This window comes from Bos taurus, chromosome 5 (assembly GCF_002263795.3).
Source record: "Bos taurus isolate L1 Dominette 01449 registration number 42190680 breed Hereford chromosome 5, ARS-UCD2.0, whole genome shotgun sequence".
Taxonomy (NCBI): Eukaryota; Metazoa; Chordata; class Mammalia; order Artiodactyla; family Bovidae; genus Bos; species Bos taurus.
This window is the reverse complement of record NC_037332.1, coordinates 51,188,445-51,216,037: the sequence shown is the minus strand read 5'-3', so window position 1 is coordinate 51,216,037 and position 27,593 is coordinate 51,188,445. Positions and strand designations below refer to the sequence as shown.

Genomic DNA, 27,593 nt, shown 5'->3' with positions numbered 1-27,593 from the left:
AATCTTCCCTGGCTCCTTAACAATTGTAGAATAAAGTCCCAGCACCTTAACATAGCATGCAAGTCATGGTTTATCCTTTTACCTTATTCTTCCAGCGTCTTTTGATTAATCTTGCCTTTTGATTTGCATTCCTAACAAAACCTAACTGAACTACTTATAGTCTTTAAGTCTATTATGGTGTTCCGTTCTCTTGTTCTTTGATATATGTTGTTTCATCTGCCCATTGTACTGTTCTCTCCATTCCCTGTATTCATCCAAAATAAAATTCTTTTTAAACATCCAAATATTAAAATGAAGCTTCCCATCCTATCATGTAATCTAACCAGATCAGATTATCCATCCTTCCAATTCCAATGTCAGATCATTTCTTCAGCCTTTCATGATCTGTTTATCTCAGTATCTAACTAAGGCATAGAATTTTTTTTTTACTTTGGAGAAAAAATTTCTCCCTTAACTTCCATAATGATTTACATGTATGTCTTGTATCATTCATTGTATACTTTGCTGTGCTTAGTTGATCAGTCATGTCCGACTCTTTATGACCCCATGGACTGTAGCCCGCCAGGCTCCTCTGTCCATGGGATTCTCCAGGCAAGAATACTTGAGTGGGTTGCCATGCCCTCCTCCAGCAGATCTTCTCAACCCAGGGATCGAACCCAGGTTTCTCGCATTGCAGGCGGATTCGTTATTGTCTGAGCCACCAGGGAAGCTTGTATCATTCATTGTGTACTTCAGTTATTTATATATTAAGCTCCCTGGCTAAACTATGAAGTTCTTGTTTTGGTTGGATTTTGTGTCCTAAATAGGACCTATATTTTAATACCTAACACAGAGCCTGCTGCTCCAAGATATGGAAGTTTTTGCTTTGTTTTGTGTTAATTTAAAATTGATATTGATATGTGATGGAAATTGTTCCTACTATAATCAAATATTGTCCTGAGCTGTAAAACAGTGATTTTCACACTTATTTTAGCCATTATATTCTTAAGTAAAATCTTACAAAATCTAACATGTATTCTAATTTAAAGGAGTTACCCAGTTGAAGCAGATTGAGACATTTGGAACTACTGGCTACTTGACGCTCCCTTCCTTATCCATCCAGCTCTCTCTCTCTTACAGTAGAAAGATCCATCAGGCCATGAGGTTGCTCCAGGGAATACAGTTTAAATATGTAGGATTATTTCTTAAATCTTTTCAGTAATTGAGTCTGTGTAATGTCTGTGATTCTCCTTGTCATGTATATTAGACTGAGGCTTAGAGAATTTAAGTAATTTGATATTCTTGATAGGAATGCATCTATCAGAATGAAGATGACAGAATTATTTTAATAAGACTAAATATCTTATTAAACATTCTTATAGAATATCTTTAGAGACATTTGATCTTTTGAAATAGAAATGGTTCAGAGAAAATGCATGAAATTGTCTAGATTTTTGACCAGTTATTTTCTGAATGATGATGAATGAACTGAACACTATCTTAGACTTAAAACAATTTTTTTTTCTTACTGAAATAGAAAGTATCCTCATTAGAAAGTGAAACAAAGATACATTATTGAAGAGTTTGCCTCTCAAAATAGATGGTCTTTACCTCTCTTTCTTGTATGTGTATGTTCAATTTAATATTTTTTTAAATATTTTCATTTTGAGTTAAGGTTTTAACCTTAAATGATGAAAAATTTATTCAGAAAATGATACATTTGAGTAAGGAAATGAGTTTTAGCATTTCTGATGGCATTCAACATTAATTGTAAAGACAAAAGGAATTTAAAATACAAATACTGCTTGGGATTAAAGGTTACAGTTAAACTTTAAATATTTTTTTGATTCTTCAGCTTTAGGATCTTCCTTTAAAAAACAAACTGTAAGCAAAGATATTAAATATATACCTTTGACATTTTCTATAGCTATACTCTTTTGCTTTATAGCTGATTTAAGTGCTGCTAGAGACTAAGTTCAGAAAAGGCAAAGGCACCCCACTCCAGTACTCTTGCCTGGAAAATCCCATGGACAGAGGAGCCTGGAAGGCTGCAGTCCATGGGGTCGCTGAGGGTGGGACACAACTGAGCGACTTCATTTTCACTTTTCACTTTCATGCATTGGAGAAGGAAATGGCAACCCACTCCAGTGTTCCTGCCTGGAAAATCCCAGGGACGGAGGAGCCTGGTAGGTTGCCATCTATGGGGTCGCACAGAGTCGGACACAACTGAAATGACTTAGCAGCAGCAGCAGAGACATAGTTTATGTGTATATGTTTTTTAATAAAGTATAATTTTTACTTAGATGTCTATACAGTTATAAGTTGTAGCACAGGAAATCCTTCCTTCAGAAGTTAAAAATTACTCAGCAAACTCAACTTTATAAACATGTAAAACTATGTAAATATATGACTATATCATCTTAAACCAGAAATTGAGCATAATAGTTAATTGCCTGTGGTAGTTAGGGAGAGGAATATGATCAGGGAGGTGTCAGGATGGCAGGTATACAGTGCACTATTCTTAATGTATTACCTATACTTCATGTGTGTTTTGGGAGTTTGTTTTTTGTTTTCTGGTCAAGCTGTATGGCTTGCAGGATCTTAGTTCCCCACCCAGGGATCGAACATGTGCTCCCTGCACCAAGGGCACGGAGTCTTAACCACTGGACCATCAGGGAAGTTCCTCACATGTGCTTTTTGTTTATAGGAAATAATTTAAAGGTAACTTTGGCTTCCCCAATAGCTCACTGGGTAAAGAATCTGCTTGCAATGCAGGAGACATAGGAGATGCGAGTTCGATCTCTGGGTTGGGAAGATCCCCTGGAGGAGGAAATGGCAAACCACTCCAATATTCTTGCCTGGAAAATCCCATGGACAGAGGAGCTTTGTGCGCTACATACAGTCCATTGGTCGTAGAGGGTCAGACACGACTGAGCAACTAACACACCGCACACAAAGATAACATTAGTGTTTTAATTAGCATAGTTTATCAACAACAAAGAGTCGGACACGACTGAGCGACTTCACTTCTTCATCAACAACATGGTTCCATGAATTTTTTAAATCAGTATTTCATTTGTATATGTATTCTGAATCAGGCTTACATTTTTACATGGTTAATATCCAAATGCCAACTTAGAAATTGCCTGAAACATATAGTCCACAAAAGTATATTACTAAGTATACATAGGTCCCCTTCTTATGACTCATTCACATTGTTATACTGCAGAAACCAGCACAACATTGTAAAGCAATTATCCTCCAAATAAAAATTTTTTAAATTATTTTATCAATAAAGAAGTATATTACTAAGAATATATAGAACAGGTAACAAAATTGCAACTTTAAAAGAGTTGATAAAAATGTAGTGTAGAATATATGCAAATTTTAATGCCTTGAATTTGCTTCCAGGCATATTTTCTATATTATAGTTTTCCTGTGGAAATTTAGATACTAACTTGTAGAGATCACTTATTTCTTTTGTTAATTATTTTGGTTTTTCTTCTTTGCACAGACTCACCCCTACTAAAACCTAGAAGAGAGCCTTCTTTTTTAGATTGGAAGATAATGAAAAAAGATTCTGGGGTTTTATTTTAAAATATAGTTCACCTCAGCCTGTACCTTTCATTTGCTAGAGGTGATTTGTGTCTACCCTAACTATGCTGCAGTAGGGAACTGCAGTCTGATTTTCATACATGGTTCTATCATTTATATCTTAAAAGATTTTCTAATTTATACAGTGATAATGTAAATAAGGACAAATTTCTTCTTTTTTTAAATTTTAAATTTATTTATTTTAATTGGAGGCTAATTACTTTACAATATGGTAGTGGTTTTTGCCATACATTGATATGAACCAGCCATGGGTTTGCATTTGTTCCCCATCCTGAACCTCCCTCCCTGTCCCATTCCTCAGGGTCATCCCAGTGCACCAGCCCTGAGCACCCCACCCCGTCTCATGCATCGAACCTGGACTGGCGATCTGTTTCACATATGATAATATACATATTTCAATGCTATTCTCTCAAATCAAAGCCCCTGACAAATCATATATAATCTGTAATTTGGAACTGTCTTTGTCTCTGTTCCTCAGTATTTGCGTAACAATAGTTGACTGAGATCATATATCAGCATGTTTAAGAACAACTATAACCATTTATTGAGCATCTGTTTTTTGCACAGTACTTTTACAAGCAACAAACAGAAAACATACTCCCCAGATTCAAAAAACTTCTGTCAACTTGGTTTAAACTTTTTTAATGCTTTAAGTCATAGAACCAGTGATTTTCCTTGTAGTTTGTTACCGTCTTTCTTTCTGTCATTGCCGACGTCTTATATTCAAGGTCTCTTTATCTCCCTTGACCCGCTTTGAAATCAAAGTGCAGATACCTCTTTACCTTGTCTACTGTGTCCTATAAGTCACTGCAGAGTTGCTTTAGTTATTTAGCATATACAGCTAATCTTCTTAAGCTATTTTAACTTCAGCGTTAAGGAAAAACACTCTATTATTGTCTTATTTGCAGGTGTTAGTGATAGAACAGAAAAATGAAGATGGAACATGGCCAAGGGGTCCGTCTACTCCTAAGTAAGTGCTCTCACCTTTTATGGCTTAATACATGATTTTGAAGCTTTGATTTCAGATAATACAGAATGATAGAAGAACGTAATTATATCCAACTATATATCCAAATGTATTTAACTTTTTAATACTTTAGTGTTTTATTCTAAGTATAGGAGTTGTCTAAATTTGCACCTAAATTAATATGCTGTAATTTAAAAGCTTTCCAATACTTTCTTTTAAAATAATGTATAAATGTTATAAATGTAATGGTGCACTAATACAATCAAATCACTAAACATTTTGTTTAATATTTTTCAAGCTTTTTGTGATTTTTTTAAAGTGTCTGTTAAAAGAATATTCTTTATCAAAATGAATCTGATGTGAAAGTAATACTTTTTATTTATTTAAATAAATAGAGTATAAAAGTACAAGTAGAGATAGAAGAGTTTTATTTTGATGGTAAAAGAGCAATGAAAAAATTAGGAATCTTCTATTAAAATTTTTTAAATTATGGTAAAAAAAACATAACTTGATATCTGTCCGCTTAACAAAGTTTTAAGTGTGTGCACTTGCAGTATTGTTAACTGTAGGTACATTGTTCTACAGAAGATCTCTAGAATTTATTCATCGTGTAGCAATCTTTATTCCTGTTGAACAGTAATTCCTCATTTTTCCCTTCTTCAGCCCCTGGGAATCTCCATTCTGCTCTCTGTTTCTATGAGTTTGACTAGTTTGCATAGCCTCATACAAGTGAAATCACACAATATTGTCTTTCTGAGAATTGTCTTACTTTACTGGACATATTATCCTCAGTCATATGGACTTATTGCTTTTTGAAAAAAATCTAGTCTTTGATAGCTTTCATGAAGTGAAATACGATTATCTCTGTATTGTATAGCCTGCTTATATTATCCTTTGCAAAATTTCAATTCTTCTGATTTTTGCATTATTTAAATACAGTCCATGCTATTAACAAAGCCATTGGGCTGGATGTCTGTAGGAATAAGATCATCTTTGCAGGGCTTAATAGTAACAAGGGCTTCCCTGATGGCTCAGTGGTAAAGAATCTGCCTGCCAGTGCAAGACACATGGGTTTGATTCCTGGATTGGGAAGATCCCCTAGAAAAGAAAATGGCAACCCACTCTAATATTCTTGCCTGGATAATCCCATGGACAGAGAAGGCTGGTGAGGCTACAGACCATGGGGCCATAAAGAATCAGACACAATGTAGCAACTAACCCACTACCAAGCATACTGTCCCTTAGGACGTTCATCCATGTTATCAAATATGGCATGATTTCGTTCCTTTTTCAAGGCTGAATAAAAGTCCTTTGTATATTTTCTTTATCCATTTGTCCATCAACAAACATTCAGGTTGTTTCTATCATCTGGGCTATTTTAAATTATACTACTATGAACTTGGGAGTGCAGATGCCTCTTCAAGATACTGATTTCATTTCCTTTGTATGTACACCCAAATGTGAGATTTCTGGATCATGTGATAGTTCTAGTTCTAATTTTTTAAGGAACCTGCTTACTGTTTTTGTAGTGCCTATACCATTTTACACTGCAGCAGTTTACAAGGGTTCCAGTTTCCCCACATCCTTGCTGGCTCTCGTTTACTTTTGTCCTTTTGGTAATAAACACCCTAACAGGTGTGAGGTGGTATCTCATTGTGGTATGATTTGCATTTCCCAGTGATTTCTGATATTGAGCATCTTTTTAACATACTTATTACCTGTTTGTGTGCCTTCTTTGCAGAAATGTCTGTTCAAACAAGCCCTAGACCCATTTGTAAATCTGATTATTTGAGGGTTTTGCTGTTGAATTGTAATGAGTTTCTTATATATTGATATTTTGGATATTAACCTCTTATCAGATATGTTGTTTAAAGATTTAAAAACAAGACCTGAGTCTATAAAGCATGACATTGGTCTTGGCAGTGATATATTGAATATGACAGCAAAAGCACTAGCAACAAAAGCAATAATAGACAAAAGGGACTATATCAAACTAAAAAGTTTGCACACAGTAACAGAAACAATCAACAGAGTGAAAGGGTAACATGCTGCATGGCAGGAAGTATTTTTACTGGTTTTAGGATTTTCAGATCCACATTTCATTATCAAAAACACTTAGGGCTAGTTGTATTTCAGTATTTCGACTTTGTAGACATTTGAGAAGTAATGTGTCACATGTGCCACTTACTGTTTTACTATTTCTGTAACGTCCAGGGAGACTCTCATAGTTAAGCACATTAGTATTCATTAAGTATTCACACCGAGCAGGATAAATAAGGAGTATAAATAGCTCATATCAGTTCAGGTTAGATTGCCCTTAAGGGAATCATGGAGATTTTTTTAAGTTTTCAAAGCTTTTGGAATTTCAGATTTTCTGATGAAAGATTGTGAATTTGTGTTTTGAAATCCTTAAAATAACGGTTTTTAAATTTATGATAATTTAGTCATTGTTAACCAACCTAGCTAATAAAAGAGAACAGCCTGCCACTTAATTTCCTTCAGAACTAAAATATACCTTTAGTGAGTTATTCTCTGTCCTTTTTATCTTCTGTGAAGTTTATTTAAATTTTTTGTAGGAATATGCCCAAGTATATTAATTACATTTTATTTTTACTCCACTTAGTTGGATGTAATACAAGAGTAGAAATTACTTTAGAGAGATACTAAAAAACACATGGTAGAATCATGTAGATTTCTTGATGCGTTTAGTTTTTAGAAGTTAGGAATATTTTCTTTGTGAATATTCACATTTAGTGTTTAGATCAGAACTACTATTTTTTTTTTCTAGCTTATCTTTAGATAGTTGTATACCTGTTACAGCTTTAAATAACTTTGCTTGTGGGTTAATATAAAAGTCCCTTGAATTTCAAAGATTGATAGATCTTTTCAACTTAAAATTACTGATACTCACCTAAGAGATAAAACTACATATTAATATTTTATTTTATTATCTTCGTTCCTATCTGCTAGCACAGTACTAGTTTTATTTAAACAGCTATAGTTACTTGCTTTTGTAAGAGAAAACATTGTTTATTATATAATACTTTACACACTATACACATGTAGTAAATATTGGTAAGTGAAGGTACTATACCAGAGATATACACAGAAGTACAATTGAGTCCCATTCTTCACTGAATCAGCCAGTTTTATAGGAAACCCAAATATTAAAACATGTAAAGTTTAAGTATTCATTCACTGTAAAATGTGAGAAATACAATATAGCAGTATGTCATAAATTGCCAAATGATAGTTTATTACTTAATATTATTGTATTAAAAATGCAAAAAAAATTGTAATTAGCATCTAGTATATGGAAAGACTCTCAAAAAACTAAGAATAAAAGGGAATTGTCCTAACTTAATAAAGCCTATAAGTCTAGAATCTGTAGCAAACATGTAATTGAAAATTTTCGAACCCAAAATAAATAAGATTAGAAATTTTAAAAAGAAATAAAATACACTATTTGCACATAATAATACTGTCTTCATAAAATCCAAAGACAAGAGACTAGAACTAAGAGAATTCAGCAATACTATATAATATAAAATTAATTTATAAAAATTAACAGGTGTTTTCCATACCCATAGTTCAATACTCTTTAGCTTAGCTGGTAAAGAATCCACCTGCAATGCAGGATACCTGGGTTCAATCCATGGGTTGGGAAGATCCCCTGGAGGAGGGCATGGCAACCCACTCCAGTGTTCTTGCCTGCCTTGAAGAAGTCCCATAGACAGAGAAACCTGGCGGGCTACAGTCCATGGGGTCATAAAGAGTCAAGACATGACTGAGCAACTATCACAACACAACATATAATAAGTATTTTTATCTTTATAGGCCATAGGGTCTCTGACTCAACTATAACTGCTGATACAGCTTGAAAGTAGCAGTAAACATTGTGGAAACATATGGATATGGTGTGTTGCAGTAAAACTTTGTTTTTAAAAAAATGTGGATTTGGCTTGTGTGCCATAGATTCTTGACCATGATATATAACATTAGTAACCCACTTTAATAAGATAATTTGGATAGTATCTGTGACTAAGGGATCACAGAACATAGTGTGAAAATTAATGTGTTTGATTACATTAAGTATTTCTGTTAAAGGAACTGTATACAAAGTTAAAAGTCAAATGTAGGTTTTAGAAAAATCTAAAGCCTACAAGGGAATAATACTATAGTGTGCAAAGAACTGCTGTGAATTAACGGAAACAAAGCAGATAACCTTTTATAAAAATAAAAGATTAAAAAATTTAAAGAAGGGGACGCCCAAGCGCTGACAAGTAGTGAGGTGGTATACAAACTCTCTTGTAAAATTAAAGCATGAGATACAACCTAATAGCCATCAGAATGACAAAAACCTAAAAGGGTGCTAGTAAGAAGTGTTTGGAGAGTTGTAGGAGACGACTTAGGTACTGATGGTAGAACTACAAACTAGTACCATTCTATAAATCAGTCAGTGTTTAATTAAATTAGGAATGCTTAATGCGTCTGACCCAGCACTCAGTGGAATTTTTTACACAGGTCCCTGAATATATTATGCAGTCTTTGTAGCTGCATTGTTTGTGATAGTGGGGATTTGAAGGCAGCCTCGCTAAATATCTTTTTCAGGTAGAATGAATAAGAAAAATGATGTTGATGTATTGTGGAAAACCAGTGCAGTAAGTAGAAGTAACAGTGGTAAGATCTTTAAAACTGAATAAACTTTAAAACATACAGTTGAGAGAAAAAAATAAAAACAAAATGAAATTTAACTTAGTATCATTTAGGTAAACTTGGAACAGAACATATTATATAAAATTATAATATTCAAGAACATTGAGAAGGCACCTGAAGTGGAGGAAAATAGTACAGATTACGGGAAAAAAAAGTTTGAGGAATTATCATTTACAATTGAAGTAAAGATGCAAATTCCTTTTTTCTGGATAAATGCCAGTTTTTTTTTAAAAGAGTGAAATTCTGTGTATTCATTGAAGTTACTACATTATAACCACATGTGACTTAGACAAATTCAACTGTAGCAGAAGGCATGTAATTTTAAGGTCCTCAAAAAAGAAACTTCAAGATATTAAAATACAGAACAACTGTAACACTTAGAATTGTCATCATGTCTGTCAGAAGACAACCCTTGGTCCTCCGCATAGTATGAAGATGCTAGTTCTAATAACCACCACTAATCTGGGGTCTGTCCAGTGCTCATACTGCTTAGCACATAAATACTTCCTACTTAGAGTGTCAAAAGCCAAGGAAGAAATCATTAAAAGCTGTAATATGGTGATGAAAGGAAGAGTCACCTGTTGAGTTTGTTAAAACACTGTTACCTAAGCCCCATCATTAGAGTTTCTGATTCAGTAGATCTGGGTTGGGCTCGTGAATTTGCATTTCTCATAATAAGCTCATAGCTGATTCTAATGCTGTTGATCTGTCACACTTTGAGAAATTCTGTAGATAATGTTTCTTAGTATGTATTGTGTGAACCACTATAGACAGAAGTTTCCACAGTCCTTCCCACCAGACCAGCGAGTATAAATCTTTATGAGGGGACTCAGGAATCTGAATTTTAGGTGCTGCTTATGAAGAAGAAAATACAAGAACACCACTACAGTAGGCATTGAGAGAAAGCATGTTAGTATCTGTCTGGACTTTTCTATACTACTGAAAACTAACTGTTCTGAAGGACCTAAAAATCATACTAGGCCCATTTCTATCAGAATGGAGACAATATATCCTAACCTGAGGAACTGCTAAATATAAAAGCCATATTAAGCATAAAATATAATTTTTTTTAAAACATATAGTCCTGTTTATAAAAATGTATTAACCTACGACAACCCAAAATCTAATTGGAAATCTTAAGAACCGACCTAAAAATTATTCAGAAGTTTTCTATTTTTATCTATTCAGATTTGTCTGCTGGATATCAATTTATAATTTTATTTTTTCATCTTTATATTCATGCTTTTTTTTTTTAATTGAGATGCTTAGTTTTTTCCAGAACTTGGATTTCTAATCTAGTTCTTATTTAATTTCTTAAAACTGCTCAAAAACACATTATTTTCTAATAATATTTTATGAAAGCTTCAACCATTGTAATGTTTTTTCTGTTGTGTTAAATTTGACTATCTTTCCGAAAATGTTGTCATTGGGTGGATAGTCTTATTATTCAATTGGAGGTGTGTAGCTAGTTACAGCTTATATTTTTTTTTTAATTATTTTAAAATAGAGTAATTCTAGAATCCTGTGTGTTCCTAAAGAGAGGAGAAATCTAATCAGCAGATTACCCCTTACTCTTGAGAAAATTTGTTTAATGTTAACACCTTATCCCCTAGTTAGAAGCAGTATAACTTGATTAATTAACTAAATTGTACTATTACTTTTTTTCTGTATGATTTCATTTAGGTATAATTGTCTCAAAGAGTGCTTTTGACAGTACTAACATTTTAGAAATTAAAATATCCATATTTTGCTGTTTTTCTAAAATAAGTAAAAATTCTTATAAAAATAGCATGAGAAGTTGTTTTAATTCAGACATTTTCATTAATTGCTCAAAAATACTGACAAGAGATGTGTAATTAAGAATCTGTTGAAAAAAGTAAGGGTCATTGATGACTGAAGAGGCAGTTTTCATAAGCTAGAAAACATTTGGAGAAGAATCCGAAATCAACCAGGTAAGACATGACAGGCTAAAATAAATCAAATAGAAAACTAAGCCGGTAGTTCTTAACTCAGATGTTGGCCCTCTGCCATCTGTGGTGTTCTGATTAGCAGAATTCCAAGTTGGTGACTGAGCACTAAGTATAAACTTCATCTTAGTGGTATGTTAATATTTTTACAGCACTCTGTCCCTGAATGCTCTACTTGGAGAGAGGAAACATTTTATAAATAAAACCACTGCATACTACTTTTTATTTAGGATAAACAATAAACATCTAGGTGACTGTAATAATTGTTTTGTTTTTTTTACACCAGCTGTTTTGATTTTGTATCTGTTTAAATATAGGTAGAAAAGCCTAGCATATATTTCTTTAGGACTTTTTAAAGACTTATTAAGCCCAGTTTGCATGTGTAGTAATTGCAAGGTTAACTGTATAAATGGATTCAGAAATGGTGGATAGACCTGTTCAATTGAAAATTCGTACTAGGAAACTCTTGTGAGATAAAGTATTGTTTTCATTTTAATAACCTGAATAGACACTTCTTAAGTATTTATAAGCAAGACAGTCTCTGTTTATTTGAAACAGATTTGGTTATGATAGTTTTACTTCAGTACTAAAAGAACAATTGTTATTACAGTTCACAGAAAGTGCTTTCTTAAAGTTTCTGTGAAAGTATACAAATTTGTTACCAATTTTAACCTTGTTCAAATATTGAAAGGTGAGGGACTGAGTGATTTTGGTTGTAGGAGTTGAGAAGATGGCTCAGGAACCAGTTTTTCATTCCTTGGCATTCAAATTCATATTTTTCAAATTAATAACATCTTCAATTTAAAATGCAGCCTATGAACCATAAATCTAGAGTAACATTCCAAAAGCTGCAATTTGTTGTCATTTTTAAAGATATTTTGAGTCTTTATAAATTTTCTTTCATGCTTCATCTCATTGGTCTGAGTAAGAAAAAGACAGAACACAACATTGTAAATCAGCTATACTCCAATAAAAAAATTTTTTTAAGAAACAATGATTTTTTCTGAAACTAAAAAGTTTAAGGTAATGGAACTGCATAGGATGCAGTTATTATGGGCAACCAAAGCTTAGAAAGTAATGAGAATTACAGGAATGGAGTTACATTCCTGGAAGTGAGAAATATTACTGAATTATCTAATTAAAAATGTAAAGAACTGTATACTAAACCTTAAAAGTGTCCCTAAGTAATGATATAAGACAAAAAGATAAAATGAATAATTCTGAAGATTTAGGAAATCTTGACTCTTGTTTGGTCATAAAGGCCAAGGGGAAAAAGAGCTTATAGAATAAAGGGAATGGTAAGCAATGTATTTAAATGATGCAGAAATTAGAGGGAGACAAGAGATTCCGTGTATTTGACAAATGAAGACAGCATGATGGGAATAAGAAATAGAGTATAGGGAAAGAGGGGATGAATACCTAGTCAGAAAATGGAACACCTCATATAGATCACTCATCATGAAATGTACTGAAAGAAGAAAAATAAGGTGGTACTTGGTTGGAAAGGCATTATTCCTAGAGAGAGAAAAAAAGTATATATAAATATATTTATTATTTAAATATATACATCCTTTCCTAGCTATTTGTTACCTAATGATGAAGGCAGCATAATGGTGGAATGAAGTTCTTGTGTATTGTTATTTACCAAAAACTTGATTTTTTCCAGCTATTTTAGTGGTCCAGACCCAGATATTTTTTGGAAATGCTTGTGCTTGTATTGATACATAAACACACACTTCCCATAACTATACTTTGTGGTTCCTGAATTTAATATTCACTAAGATCTTGAATGTGTATACAGATTTTCCTTTAAAATTCTGAAAATGCACATTGATTAAATAAATCTTTGTGTAAACACTACCTATTTCTTGTGGCAAGATAATGTATAACCTAGTACTATGTCTCCAAGTTTTACCAAAGGGAGCATGGTCACAATCAAGCTTATTAGTTAGTGTTAGATTTAATATTTAAAAGCCGTATCCAAATTAAATTGAAGTAATGACATTTAGATAGTATATTTCATGCATAAATGAAACTTACGTATTCAGTTCTCAAATAGATGCTTGATTCAGAGGTACTCACAAAAAATTATTGGATACTTTCTTTATCCTGTGGTTTGTTCCAAATGTTTGAACAATTTACAGTGACACATATAAGTCAAGGTTGACTGTATGACTAGATTAAAAAGTCAGGACGAAAATAAAAACAAACATGCATAGTAAGATGAAATCAGAGGAGTTAGCTGGTAGGAGCAGAAATTGCTCTTGGAATTAAGGTAAGGGCTCTTGGAATTACTAAAATTGATCTGCAAGTGTAAGGACATTTTTGGGATCCCTATTCAGACTAATTCAATTTTTGAGACAGTTGGGGAAAAAATGTGAACATGAACTGAATATTAGTTTGGGGCAGACAGTAGTATCGCAAAAGATCTCTTAACCTGCTGGGGAGACATACTGTAGTATTTACAGGTGTACTTATAAATTTAAAATAGTGCGGCAAAAACATGAATGTGCAAGTTGAGGGCTTTATAAATAAAATGAGTGGTAGAATGTTAATAATTTTTGAAGCTGAATGACTGATACTGGGCACATGAGGACATGTGTGAAAATTTTTTCTGTTAAGACAGCAGAAAAATTGGGTTGCAGTTTTGGTGTTGAGAGTGATAATGATTAAAGAAAAGTAACTAATTTTTTTTAAGTGGAATATTTTGTCAGATCCCATTAGAGCAGTCAAAATGGGAAGCAAAAATTACGTTATGTGAAGCATCATATATGTAAATTTTCATAAGTTCTCTTTTGTTTAAGTATTTAACATGCCACCTGACAGAAAGGAGACACAAAGCAAATGCTTGTTGAATTGAACTAATCTGTATCTCACAGCAGTAAAGGTGCTTAATGTTTCAAGAGATTTAAATTTTTTATTTTCTCTAAGAACTTAGTTTAGGATGATTGTTAGAAACTGGGAAAGTTAAGATCAGTCTTGTTTTTCTTAATAATTTTTGTTTTTTAATGTTAAATTTTAAAAATTTGGGTTTTATGTCATGTTTGAAAATAAAAGTTTTAAATTAGATATGTCAGTATTCAGACTTAATTTCTTTATATTTTCATTGCTCAATATATATTAGATTTCCATGTATGTTGAATATTTAGGTAAAGTTGTGTTTTTCTGTTCATGTAAGAATTTTAACTTGGCCTTGAATTATAGGCTTTTAGCTGAAACGCTGGGAATAGGGGAATTAAAATACTGCATTCAGTTGTCAGGGGTGAAGTTTAATTTTCCCACTTCATGAAATCAATTCAGTTGCGCTGTTTTACTTTTTTCTGTCTTGTTAAGAGACGATTCACTGTCTTATATTACACTTAGCCCTAACTAGCCAAAATGAGTTTAATGCTAGATAACTGGCTTAGCATCTAGTTTGTGCATAATATTCTAAGCATTTTTTTTTCACTCATCTCTTTAGAAAGCTGTTAGTGCAAAGTTGCTAGTAAACAGTGTGATTCCCAAATTGTATTAAAGAAAGAGTTAGTGTTCAGGCTATAATCCACAGATTGACTAATCAACCCCTAAATTAATTCCACAAATACTAGCTAGATTGGGCTACGTGTAATCTAGGTCAGAAGTTGGAATCACAGTAGATAAGTGATCTAACTATTAACAATAATGTCTGTATCAGGATTTAAAAAGTTTTATCAAACTTTTCTATTTACCTGTGGACCACATCCATCCAGCTCTGATCTCTGTGCTCTTTAAAAGCAAGCTCTCTACCAATGGATTTATCCGAGTGTTTCCTTGACCTTGCTTTTCCTTCATTATCAACTCAATCCTGTGTATATAAATGCCTTGCATACTGCCCATATATAGTAGACACTGGTTAACGTTATTTTGTGCTTTTGTTTCTTTTCCAGTATCATTTTCCAAGCTAACTGATAGATATAAACAAATCTCTCCCATCTTTAAAAACAAGACCATTAATTTCCTCTGAATATCATTTAGTTTTTCTCCCTTTGATAGCCAACTTCTTTAAAAAGGCACTGCTTACTATTCCTTATCACCTATTCAGGATTTGCTGCTAAGTCACTTTAGTCGTGTCCGACTCTGTGCGACCCCATAGACGGCAGCCCACCAGGCTCCACCATCCCTGGGATTCTCCAGGCAAGAACACTGGAGTGGGTTGCCATTTCCCTCTCCAATGCGTGAAAGTGAAAAGTGAAAGTCAGGTTGGTCAGTCGTGTCCGACTCTTCACGACCCTGCAGCCTACCAGGCTCCTCCGCCCATGGGATTTTCCAGGCAAGAGTACTGGAGTGGGGTGCCATTGCCTTCTCTGTAGCAGAGTCCTTATTGAACTTTTTAAAAACCTAATTTATTTGATCTCTCTCTTTAATACTTCTTTTTGATAGCTATCTCGTACAGAAATTCTCTTATTTTGAGACCATTATACCAGTTTTTCAGGACTCTGACCAATCGTAACTGGCTGGCTCTCTTCCCCTCTAGGGCTGCCTGCCTATTTTTGCACGTTTCATACTGCACAACTCTGGGGACATCATTCACATTGTAATCTGTAAAAGGCCCTCTTTGGCACTGTGCAGTTTTATCTACCATTGTTTTTGTACTATTGGTGCAAATATCTACCCAGTGAAGGAAGTCAGATTATGTTTAAATAACATGTTGGTGTTTTTGTGAAAATAGTTTTGACCTCATGGACTGCTGCCTGGAAAAGATCTTGTAGCCCGCTCGGTGTCCATGGATTGCACCTTGAGTACTGTTTTCTGAATCTCCAAGACATGTTGCCTGTGCCCACTCCACTGTCTTAGTCCCCCTTTATTACTTCTCACATTTGTTGTTCTTATAGTCTCCTAAATGCTCTTCCAGTCTAAAGTCTCTTTCTGTTCCTCATGAGTTAACTTTCTAGAATACAAATTGGCTATGTTGATACTCTTGAAATCTTTCAATATGCCACAGCACAATTGGATAGAATCCAGATTCCTTCAGAGGACATAAGAGGTTCTTTATTATCACACCTGCCTTACTAACCTCTGTTTCTAACACTGCACACTTCCTACTCTTTCTATTTATTGATAATTCCCTAACGCATCATGATTTCTGTAGCTCCACACATTTTCACATACTGTTCTTTGCACCTAGAATACTCTTATGTTCCAGTTTCCACCTACCCTTCCAGCTGTGCACATTTTAAAATTACTTCATGTACTACCCACAAAATTTGATTTTGTTATAATTTTAAAATTTGTTTTAGAACTTAAACTGTTTTATAGGTTGCTTGTGTCATTTCTCCGTTAGATTATGAGCTATTTGAGATCAGGAACTGTGTCTGTCTTTGTATTGCTGGACTTAACAAGGGCAAGAAATCCTGTACTGTCTTGGAGTAGAGTTGCTAATGAATAGTAAAAACTGACAGATGGGCAGAAAAAACGTTACACACACACGCACACACAGACACATACGCACACTCCCCACCTGCATATGGGTTTCCCTGGTAGCTCAGATGGTAGTGAATCTGCCTGCAATGCTGGAGACCCTGGTTTGATTCCTGGGTCAGGAAGCCCCCCTGGAGAAAGGGATAGGCTACCCACTCCACTATTTTGGGGCTTCCCCTGGTGGGTCAGTGGAGAAGGAAATGGCAACCCACTCCAGTATTCTTGCCTGGAGAATCCCAGGGACGGAGGAGCCTGGTGGACTGCCGTCTATGGGGTCACACAGAGTCAGACACGACTGAAGCAACTTAGCAGCTGGTGGGTCAGACGGTAAAGAATCTGCCTGCAGTGTGGAGGACCTGGATTCAAACCCTGGGTTCAGAAAATCCCCTGCAGAAGGGCATGGCACCCCACTCCAGTATTCTTGCCCAGAGGATCCCCATGGACAGAGGAGCATGGCGGGCTACAGTCTATGGGGTTGCAAAGAGTCGGACACAACTGAGCAACTAAGCACAGCACATATATACCATCAGTTCAGTTCAGTTCAGTCGCTCAGTTGTGTCCGACTCTTTGCAACCCCGTGAACCGCAGCATGCCAGGCCTCCCTGTCCATCACCAACTCCCAGAGTCTACCCAAACCTATGTCCATCAAGTCAGTGATGCCATCCAACCATCTCATCCTCTGTCGTCCCCTTCTCCTCCTGCCCTCAATCTTTCCCAGCATCAGAGTCTTTTCAAATGAGTCAGCTCTTCACATCGGGTGGCCAAAGTATTGGAGCTTCAGCTTCAACATCAGAACTTCCAGTGAACACCCAGGACTGATCTCCTTTAGGATGGACTGGCTGGATCTCCTTGCAGTCCAAGGGACTCTAAAGAGTCTTTTCCAACACCACAGTTCAAAAGCATCAATTCTTCAGCACTCAGCTTTCTTTATAGTCCAACTCTCACATCCATAAACATGACCACTGGAAAAACCATAGCCTTGACTAAATGGACCTTTGTTGGCCAAGTAATGTCTCTGCTTTTTAATATGCTATCTAGGTTGGTCATAACTTCCCTTCCAAGGAATAAGTGTGTTTTAATGTCATGGCTGCAATCACCATCTGCAGTGATTTTGGAGCCCAGAAAAATAAAGTCAGCCACTGTTTCCACTGTTTCCCCATCTATTTGCCATGAGGTGATGGGACCAGATGCCATGATTTTAGTTTTCTTAATGTTGAGCTTTAAGCCAACTTTTTCACTTATATAAATATATATATGTGTGTGTGTGTGTATATATGTGTGTGTGTGTGTGTGTGTATATAGGCATTTCACATGATATATGACCTTAGCCATATATATAATAAATATATGTTATAATGTTTATTTTCATAACTTTTAGTATAAGTAAAATTTAAGGGAATATTTCTCTTTCTGTATACTTGAAAACTTGTAGTGAGTTGAATTAAATTGTAGTCAAATGGGTCACATTTTGAAAGATTAACCTCCTTAATTCTTATAACTTAGGTGCAGTGTTTTTAGTTTGTTTCCCTAATTTAGCATTAATAATATGAAGGCAAACAATGCCAGAATGCTTCTTTATTACTATTAACATTTTAAAATAAATACCTTAAAATATTAGTATTTATATTAAAATTGCATTTTAAGTGCATCTTCTACATTGTTTTATATTAAAACTTGGTGGCTATATTTTTTGTTTTGAGCTTAGTACAGTTAAATAAAATCTTGCAAGGGTCTTCTGTCAGAAAGGCAGCTAAATAGAAGTCCCACTTGATATAATCTTACCTGTATATAGTCAACAACAGCAAAAAAATCCTCCTTTAAAATGAAGAAAAAATTTTACCAAGATTTCATAAAACTTCAAAAGTTAAATAAAATTTTTATATGTAAGAAATTTTATTACTCACCACTTTGCAAAATTCAAATTACCAAAAAGTAAATTTTATAGATTATATACTTTCCTGCTCATTGACCATATTGGTGTTCATTGTCACCTGAGTAAAAGAAATAAAATAATTTTTAAAACAGTAATCACTTTAGGCCTCACTAATTTAGAATTTCTGATGACTAAGATACTGGACTGAAAGTATTAACTTCTTAAGGCCCTACAGCCTGTGGCCTAGATTTTGCCTAGTAAATTAAATTTGAGTACAAATTTACAAGAAAAATTAAATCTTTCAGAAACTTCTAAGTACTCGAAAATAATTGTTTGTATATCATGGATTTGTTTATTATAAATCATGCCTTCAAATCATGTTTGTTGATTAAAAGCCACTAGTAATTGAGATTTCTCCAAAAAGATCTGAACTAGTGAGGTGTGTAGTATGCAGTCAGATTTGTATCTGTTCAGTTTTTGCAGGGATGAATTTGGCCAAATATTGCTTCATGGGATTATGTTTGGAATTCTCTTTGCTCTTTTATCCCTCTTGCCTTACACTTTTAAATTGGTAAATCCTCTGATATCTGTGTTGTGTATAATCACAATGCCATGGTACACTCTGGGGGCTTCCCAGGTGGCTCAGTGGTAAAGAATCTGCATTCCAGTGCAGGAGATGTGGGTTTAATCCCTGGGTTGGGACGATCCCTGGAGTAGGAAATGGCAACTCACTCCAGTATTCTTGCCTGGAAAATCCCATGGCCAGAGGGACCTAAAAGGCCACAGTCCATAGGATTGTAAGAGTTGGACACTACTGAACAACTGAGCATGCATGCTCGGTATCTACTGAGACAAAGTGGATTTCTTTAACATGCTTCCTTTAAAAATTCAGTATTTTAATTCCACTGACTTAAGAAAATTATTGATTGTAAAATATCAGTAATGGTTACCTGAACTCAGAAATGGGTGTATTGCATTAGTAGATTTATGAGAATAATACTAAGTGTTATATTTAATTTGATAAATTTCTTTTGAAAATAGTTCCCTTATATACCATTATTTTTTATATGAATGAATACATCAGAAATTGAAAACCAAAGGATGATGATTTTGTCATAAATCTGTTTTCCAGCATTCATTTACTACATACATTGTCATCTGTTAGTTCTTTTCTTTATTTCATAATTAATTTCAAAATTCAGCATTTTTTATCTAATTTAACATTTTCATATTTTTAAAGGTCCCCAGGTGCATCCAATTTTTCAACTTTACCAAAGATCTCTCCTTCATCTCTATCAAATAATTATAACAACATCAACAACAGAAAGTAAGCACTGAATCTTAAAAACTCTTTGTTTAATTGATCACCCTATTGTGGTTGCAAAAAATCTCTTGTAACTAAAATTCAGAATAAAAAAGTCTTAATGCATTAAAATTGATTTTCTTTTAAATCACTTGTCAGTTCTTCTAAGAGTAACTTTGCAAGAAAGCAAGCAGAAGTATAAACTTCTTGATTTAATATATATACTACAATAATTTACTAAAAGAGAAATAAAGCACTTTCAGAGTTTTATATTCTAAATGCTAATTATTGACATATATAAAGTCTGTTATCATTCAAATTTTTAAGAAGAGTATGAATTTCAGATGTCATTTTAGAACTAGACATGTAATCACAGACAGCATATGGTGTTTTTTTTAAAGTGTGTATCTGTGATTCAGTTGGAAGGTACAGTCAGTAAAATTGAAAAGTGTATACAAATTCTTATTTATGAAAAAAGCAATTACTTTTTCTTAAATAGCTTGGAGAAACAATTCCTTTGCTCTACCACGAATACTCAGAATCTTGGGATAAATAAAAATTACGTGACAGTGTGTGCCTTTGAATATATTGCTATAAGAAAAATGATGAAAGTCACTTGGTATTCACAATAACATCTGACATGGATATATTGCCTTGAAAATTGACATGGTTTTATAGGAAAGGCTAAAAAGAAAACTATAATTAGTCCGGTCCATTATGGAAAGAACTTTAATCCAGAGATGATTATCATCCTTTTACTTCTTGGATGTATACATTGTCACTTCTATATTAGATTTACAGTGTTTATGTTATTAAATATTTACACTGCTTGTCCAGTTCATAAATGACATCTGATTATTCTAGAGAATTAATTCAAAAATACTTGAGACTATTTGTGAAATACTCTTTTAAAAAGCACCATTAATTGACTTTATAGGTTTAATTAATGTTCCCTTAAAATTCTTATGGAGGGTGGGGCTTGATAAAATGATTCCAATTTTAACATACATCTGGATTATAAATATATAAGAATAGCCAAAATAACTTTGGAAAGGAAAAACATTGAAAATGATTAATCCTATTAAATATCACAACCTGTTATAAAGATAGAATTCAAACAACAAAGTACTGACCCAGTAATACACCTCCAGATCAATGGAATAGAAAAGACAACTCAGAAACAGACTGTTACATACAAAAGAATTTAATGTGATCAGAAAGTATCAGTATTCTAGACTAATGGAGAATGGGCAGATTATCCAGGAAATGCTGTTAGAAAAATTAGATTGCTATTAAAAAGTATTAATTGTCAGATATATAAAAATTAAAAGGCAAATAAGTGGAGAAAATTCTTGCCAGAAATGGCAATGAAGGGCAAATATTCTTAATATAGCAAGCTTATAAAAACCAGCAAGGAATTTTTTCAGATGGCTAGAAAAGTGAGTAAATGATGTAGCTGGGCTGTAAAAATAAAAGAATTAAACATTTTAAATGTTCAAATTCACTAACTAGAGATAGGTAAATTAAAACCATTAACAACTCCATCTACTTCCCCCCACCTCCATCGCACTGGGAAAAGTTAAGTGATGATATATTTTCTTATAAGGATTCTGTTTGAGTGGTTGGAATGTTAGTCCAACTTTTCTCGAAAAGAGTTTGCTATCTGTATCAAGATTTAAAACATTTATTCCTTTATTTCAGTAGTAACAAGATATGCACACTGTAGTATAATAGCGAAATATTGAAGACACTGGATATCCAAAATTTCAATGTAGTATGTTCTCTTCTATTCAAAAATGTTTATTCTCAAGCAAAAGAGTGAAAGGAATCCTCCTATAATCTGGTTTGTATTTTACATGGTATCTTTTAATTCATTAAAAGTCATTTTCTCATACGAGATAAAATATTTGTGTTTCTGCCGATTGCAGATGGCTCCCACATTTACTGTAAAAGAATTTGGTTCCATGTATTTATAGTTATTCTATACATGTTAGTTATTCTCTACATGTATTTATAGTTATTCTTTGGAGAGAGGTTTTTTGACATTGTATTGAACAATGTTATAGACTGTATTGAACATAGACTGTATTTTGACCAGAGTAGCCATATTAGTACATGTGGTCTGGTGCTTCTATTTTTGTCTTATTTCCTTCTCATTGTAAAAATATGACAGTACAATGTGATTTCAAAACCTCTGACTGGAGAAAATATTAAAAAGGGGAATTGGGAGTGGTTTCTTAAATTTAAAACATGAATAATGATTATACTCCTATGACTAGATTATGTTTTTAGCTATTTATATTTGTGTAGACACTAAAATAGTCCTTTCATATTGGAAATTTTAATAGTAAATAGTTGCTGGTACCACTTTACTTCAAAGTAAAACTTACCTTTCTTAGGTAAGGAACAAAATTTAAACATTTATGAAATGAGTTTTTTTAACTTGAAAAAACTTGAATTAATGTTGTCATGTTTACCTAAACAATTATCTTACATAAAATTTACTTCTTGACTTTCTTTTCAACTTGTGGAAATAAGTAGCTGCTTAAGACTTCAGATGGAAATAGCATGATTTCTTTAATTAAAAGTATGTAAAATGGGTAGTAACATTGTTAAATTAAGTACATTTATGAAACTTCATGTATGTGGCTATATACTCCAGTGAAAGTGCATGTTAAAACCAATAGTTCTGACATACAAGTTTATATGGCATTTATTTACAAATTCAAGCTTTAAACTGATACATTATTAAGATACAAAATTTTCATTTTTAGAAATAAGAATATTTGTTATAGTAATAACAAAGTGTACTTGGAATTGTATAAGTTTAATAAAGATTAAGTTTTTATTAAAGACTAATATTATGAAGAATCAGATGCCTGAATATTGTTTTCCTTGTAGTTTTCTTATTAATTCATATAATATTCATTATATATGCCAAAATCTTTCTTTTCACTGCATTTTCTTCTGTCTTGCTACATTTGTTTTGCTATAATACTGCCTTTAAAAATAAATATCTTCAATGTATTTATTGTCTCAACTCATGGGTTTCCACATCAGAGCACATTCTGTTTTTCTGTTAATTCATTTAAAACTCTTTCATTTGCAATGGAAATGACTTTGTGTAAGAGATTAAGCGATGAAAAGGAACTGGAACTAACGACTGCCAGAGCTAGCTAGTGATCTGGCTTTTGACAAGTTACTTGGTGGAAGCATCATTTCATTAACTGCAAAGTAAGCATAAACTTTTAAATGTATATTCATTTAAGATGATAGATTTATAATACATAATTAATCTAATATAGTATTAAAATTCTTATTAAGATTCCTGGAAAACTCATTTATTTTTGCAAAGTAGCAAACCCTATGGGATAAGGACTAGCTTACACTTTTTAGGAAAAAATAGCAGAAGTCATCATGAAAGGTATAGAAACTGTCTTTCGGGCTTAGGTTTCCATGTTCTTTGTTTAAGTGTTTAAAGAACTGCTGGCTTTGGTATTTTCCTCAGCAGACTTCATTTGATTTAAAGAGCACAAAAGATGTGGATTTTAAGTGACCAATGAAAACAGTATTAAAATATTTTTAATTTGTTCTCATTATTATCATTGAGCATCTAGACTAGTATCTCAGTCTTTGGACAAGGTTTATTCTTATCCTGTCACTTAAACTAAAACACAGATATCCTTTAAGTATTCAGATCTTAAAAGATAAAACCAAACACTGCTTTTGCATATGAGTTTTGTATTCATTTTTCAGTAAATAGGAATCCCTGTCCCAGCAAACTCCATCCTCTTGCCACAAAGAAGAGTTGAGTTTTCAACATTTGTTTGTTATTGGGGGTAGGGAGTATCAGAATATGAATAAGCTTATAAGTGTGCTTTTAGTCTTTTCATTTGCTTGGATGTGAGTGTGGATATGGGTGTGTGTATGTGCATGAACATACATTTGGGCATACTTTCCCTCTGTATTATGTCTTCTTTTATTATAATTTTATAGCTGATATATATATATATAGCATACATATATTAAATATAACAATTATATATATATATATATTGGTTTTCAACATGTTGAAAATGTAGACCTTTGGCCTTGATTTTAAGCGCTTCTAAAAGGGAAGAAAGAAAAACACAATTCAGTTTTTCTGTTACATATCCTAGAAGTTAGAGTCAAGAATCAGTTATTAAGTTAATATATATTGAATTGTTGACAGGTGCCTTGGACTTAGTTACTGGTAATAAAAATTATAAGGCTAGTGATCTTTGAAAGATGCTTGAACCCATTTTTTTTCCTCTAACTTTAAAACAAGTAAATAGCTACAAGTCTATGAAGCACTTTTATTTATTTTAATTGGAGGCTAATTACTTTACAATATTGTATTGGTTCTGCCACACATAAACATGAATCCGCTTTGGACCCTGCTATTTTTAAGTTTAGGGTAGATTAATTTTTTAGTATAAGAGTTGATCTTTTATTTGTAATGAATACAAAAATATTAATGGTATAACATTATGTGTATAATTATTGATTGATAGGATTTTGTGTTGGGGCATGTATGTTTACTTAAGGTTTTGTTAGAACAGACAGTAGTACAGTTCATTTAAACTGTTGTAATTATAAAGTGAGAGTATAGAAGCTACAATGAAAAGTTATTTGAAATTACAAGTAAAAACTGTTTTTGAAAAAGTAATACCAGGAATAAATTATAGCCAATTGAGATTATCAGAGTTACTGATTTACCAAGTTTATTTGTGATAGTGTGTTCTTTTGTTTGTTTTTACCAAATGACCTTGATTCTTATTTAGGTTTATCCAAAGCATTCATCATAAATAGCTTATAAGGTAACCTATTAAAAATTAAGAAGCCAGATGGGGAACACATGTATACCTGTGGTGGATTCATGTTGATGTATGGCAAAACCAATACAATATTGTAATTAACCTCCAATTAAAATAAATAAATTCATTAAAAAAAAATTAAGAAGCCATTATTTTCCACAAACGAATTTTTAACTACATATAAAAAAAAGGAATCTAGCTTATTGATTTTCTTAGTTCTTTGTAAAATTACTCTGATTCTCTAAAGGTTGAATATTACATCATTTTTTAAAGATTATTATCTACTGTACTCATCATAGTACATATTATCCTGAAGTTGTATTTATCTAGTTAAATAAACTCCTTTTATCTAACAAGCTAGAAGATTCTTTCTGTAATAATAATACTGAAATGTACTTGCTTAGAATCATTTCAGTTTTGCATACCTATCATCCCAGACGTTTTTCTGCATTTGAATACTAGTTTTGCTGATCTAGCATAGAATACTATAAATAGAATCTTCAGTGCATCAGAATAGTGATGTCACAGAGGCCCTGGAAATCTGTGCTCTTACCTGTAACTAAAGCACAAGTCTTCCTATTTCTCTTGTTCCCATTCTATTACAATAGCAATATGTAAAATGGACATAAATGAGGTGATTTATTGCTGCAGGTGGTGTTTAAAATCTGAATTTTTCAAATTTGTTGGAGCAGTGAAGAACAGAGCAAGCTGTGAAGCTGCTCCAGTTAATTAAGGGTAGAAAGATGTAATGTGGTTTGTATTGGTTGATGTGGTATATGATACAGTGATTTTGTTGATTGAATGAGGAATTAATTAAGGGGATTGTTGTGATTTGGGTTCATGTTAGAAGTACCTCAGTTAAGTACTTTATAAAAAAATTAATAACTGACCACCTATCTCAAATAGGACCCTGTTCATTATAACTGTATGATGATAATTGTGCATTATGAAAAATATTTTTTGTTTTTTCTTCCAGTGTGAAAAACTCAAATTATTGTCTCCCATCATATACCGCTTATAAGAACTATGATTATTCAGAACCTGGAAGAAACAATGAACAACCAGGCCTCTGTGGCCTAAGTAATTTGGGAAATACGTGTTTCATGAACTCAGCTTTTCAGGTAGGTCTTTCCAAACAAAGTGAAACTCCTGTGCTTTATGGAAATCATTAATACAGGAGGAATAGAGTTGGGTTTTACATGTCAGAACTTGAATATTATATAATATGTTTGAAGAGCTTTTGTTTTCATGGAAGCTTGAAGAATGCACATTTGTTTCATTCTGATGCTGGTAGTAGAATACCTTATGCTTCTCAGTTAGGTGGCATGTGATTGATTATCACATAGTAGATTAAATATAAATTCATGGGAAAATATAATTCCAATCAGAAAACCTAGGGTCTCTGAGAAGAAAAAAAAAACTAGTGAGATCTCTCCTTTACGTGAAGTCTCTTGTTTTTTAAGACATGGGTGGAAATCTCAGAAAATGCTTTTTATGGTCACCAGTGTTCTCTAAAAAAAAAAAAAAAAAAAAAATTATTTTTAAATCTTTTTTTTTACCTTAATGTGAAATTAAGATTTTAAAAAATAAAATTTAATGAAATTTTGTATATGCATTTTAAAAAATCACTTTCCCTTAATGCTCTTTCAATTTGGGGATATAAGAGATCACTGCCCTTTTTTCCCCTTTGTCTGTTCCATAGAGCTTCCTTTTTCTTCCTATTGTCTGTACCTTCTTCCAACTTTACTTGTGAAATACTGATATCTTTGATTTAGAAGTAACAAGATCTATATATACTTGAATATCACTGTCACTATGCATAAAATTATAGCCGGTTATTTTATTTCCCTTTTAAAATAAAATTTTGTGTTTCAAAGAGCCCAAGATAATGGTATACTATTTTGATATTTGAATTTTACCTACATTTGTCAAGTCTTTTTTTCCCCCAATTATGAATTTTATTTCTAAATCTACAGTATTCTGTTCTCTATTCAGATTTAAATACTGAATTGCCTATGCCCAGGAGGCACCCTCCAAAGATACAGATTAAACACAAATGTAGATTGAAAAGGACATACTTGTAAATCTTTTTGACTATCTGAAAAAAGTATAGGACTCTTCTTCATTCAAAATTCTAAATAATTTATACATTCTCATTAATCCACTTGTTTCCTAAATTAACCATTGTCTTTATAGCATTCTTGAAAAATTAGAATTTAGCCATCATAACTCTTGACTAGGAGTTGACAATTTTTTTAAGACACACACTAGGGTGTGTAAAATTGATAAATTCCAGATATCTTGGTTTAAAGGTGAGCCAGTCAGTAAATTGTCTGCTCAAGCAGATATTGTGTAGGTTTAATAAACTTTTCCTTTAAACCTACTTTGATGATTAATACTGCTTATACTTTAATGTGAATCACTTTATCCAAAATTTTTTTCTAGGATCCTAGCACTAGTTAGACAATTTAATTTTAAAATATTTTGTCTTTATTTTTCGGAAGAAGAGAAAGGTAACTCATCTGAAAAGAACAAGCCAAAACTATTGTTATCCTGACAGTTTAATTTAGATAATACAGTGCATGGCTGCTGAGCTTTCTGAGATAGGGACAGGGCAGACATTGTCATTTTGTTTCTGTATCTGTTGGACTACTCTACCTAATCACTGAAAAATCATATTTAGCGCCATCTCTGGAAAATGTTTTATATATATAAACAGTGGTTATATCAGTATCAGAAAACCCTTTCTCATATCGCCAGTCACATTAATTTTTATACAACTGCTTATCCTTGCATTACCAAAATTATTTTCATTCTGGAGGCTTGATATCTTGAGGTCTTTTGGGTTTTGTTTTTAACATTCTAGTATGGAAAACCAATCTTGGTGATTTTTCATAAG

At 33.0% G+C, this 27,593-nt stretch overlaps 1 protein-coding gene across 14 annotated transcripts in view; it reads left to right on the top strand.

Annotated features, from left to right (window-relative positions):
• The window catches only part of USP15 (ubiquitin specific peptidase 15), a 128,632-nt gene that overhangs the window by 59,706 nt on the left and 41,333 nt on the right, over positions 1–27,593 (top strand). For 8 of the 14 annotated variants that reach the window (XR_003034598.2, XR_009494417.1, XR_009494418.1 and 5 more), the window contains 3 exons: positions 4,503–4,564; positions 19,794–19,880; positions 25,671–25,815. Coding sequence is in view for 8 of the 14 variants with exons in the window: in XM_003586089.6 (XP_003586137.1) it covers positions 4,503–4,564; positions 19,794–19,880; positions 25,671–25,815 (294 nt within the window). In the remaining 6 variants the exon portion in view is untranslated. 14 annotated transcript variants of the gene reach the window in all.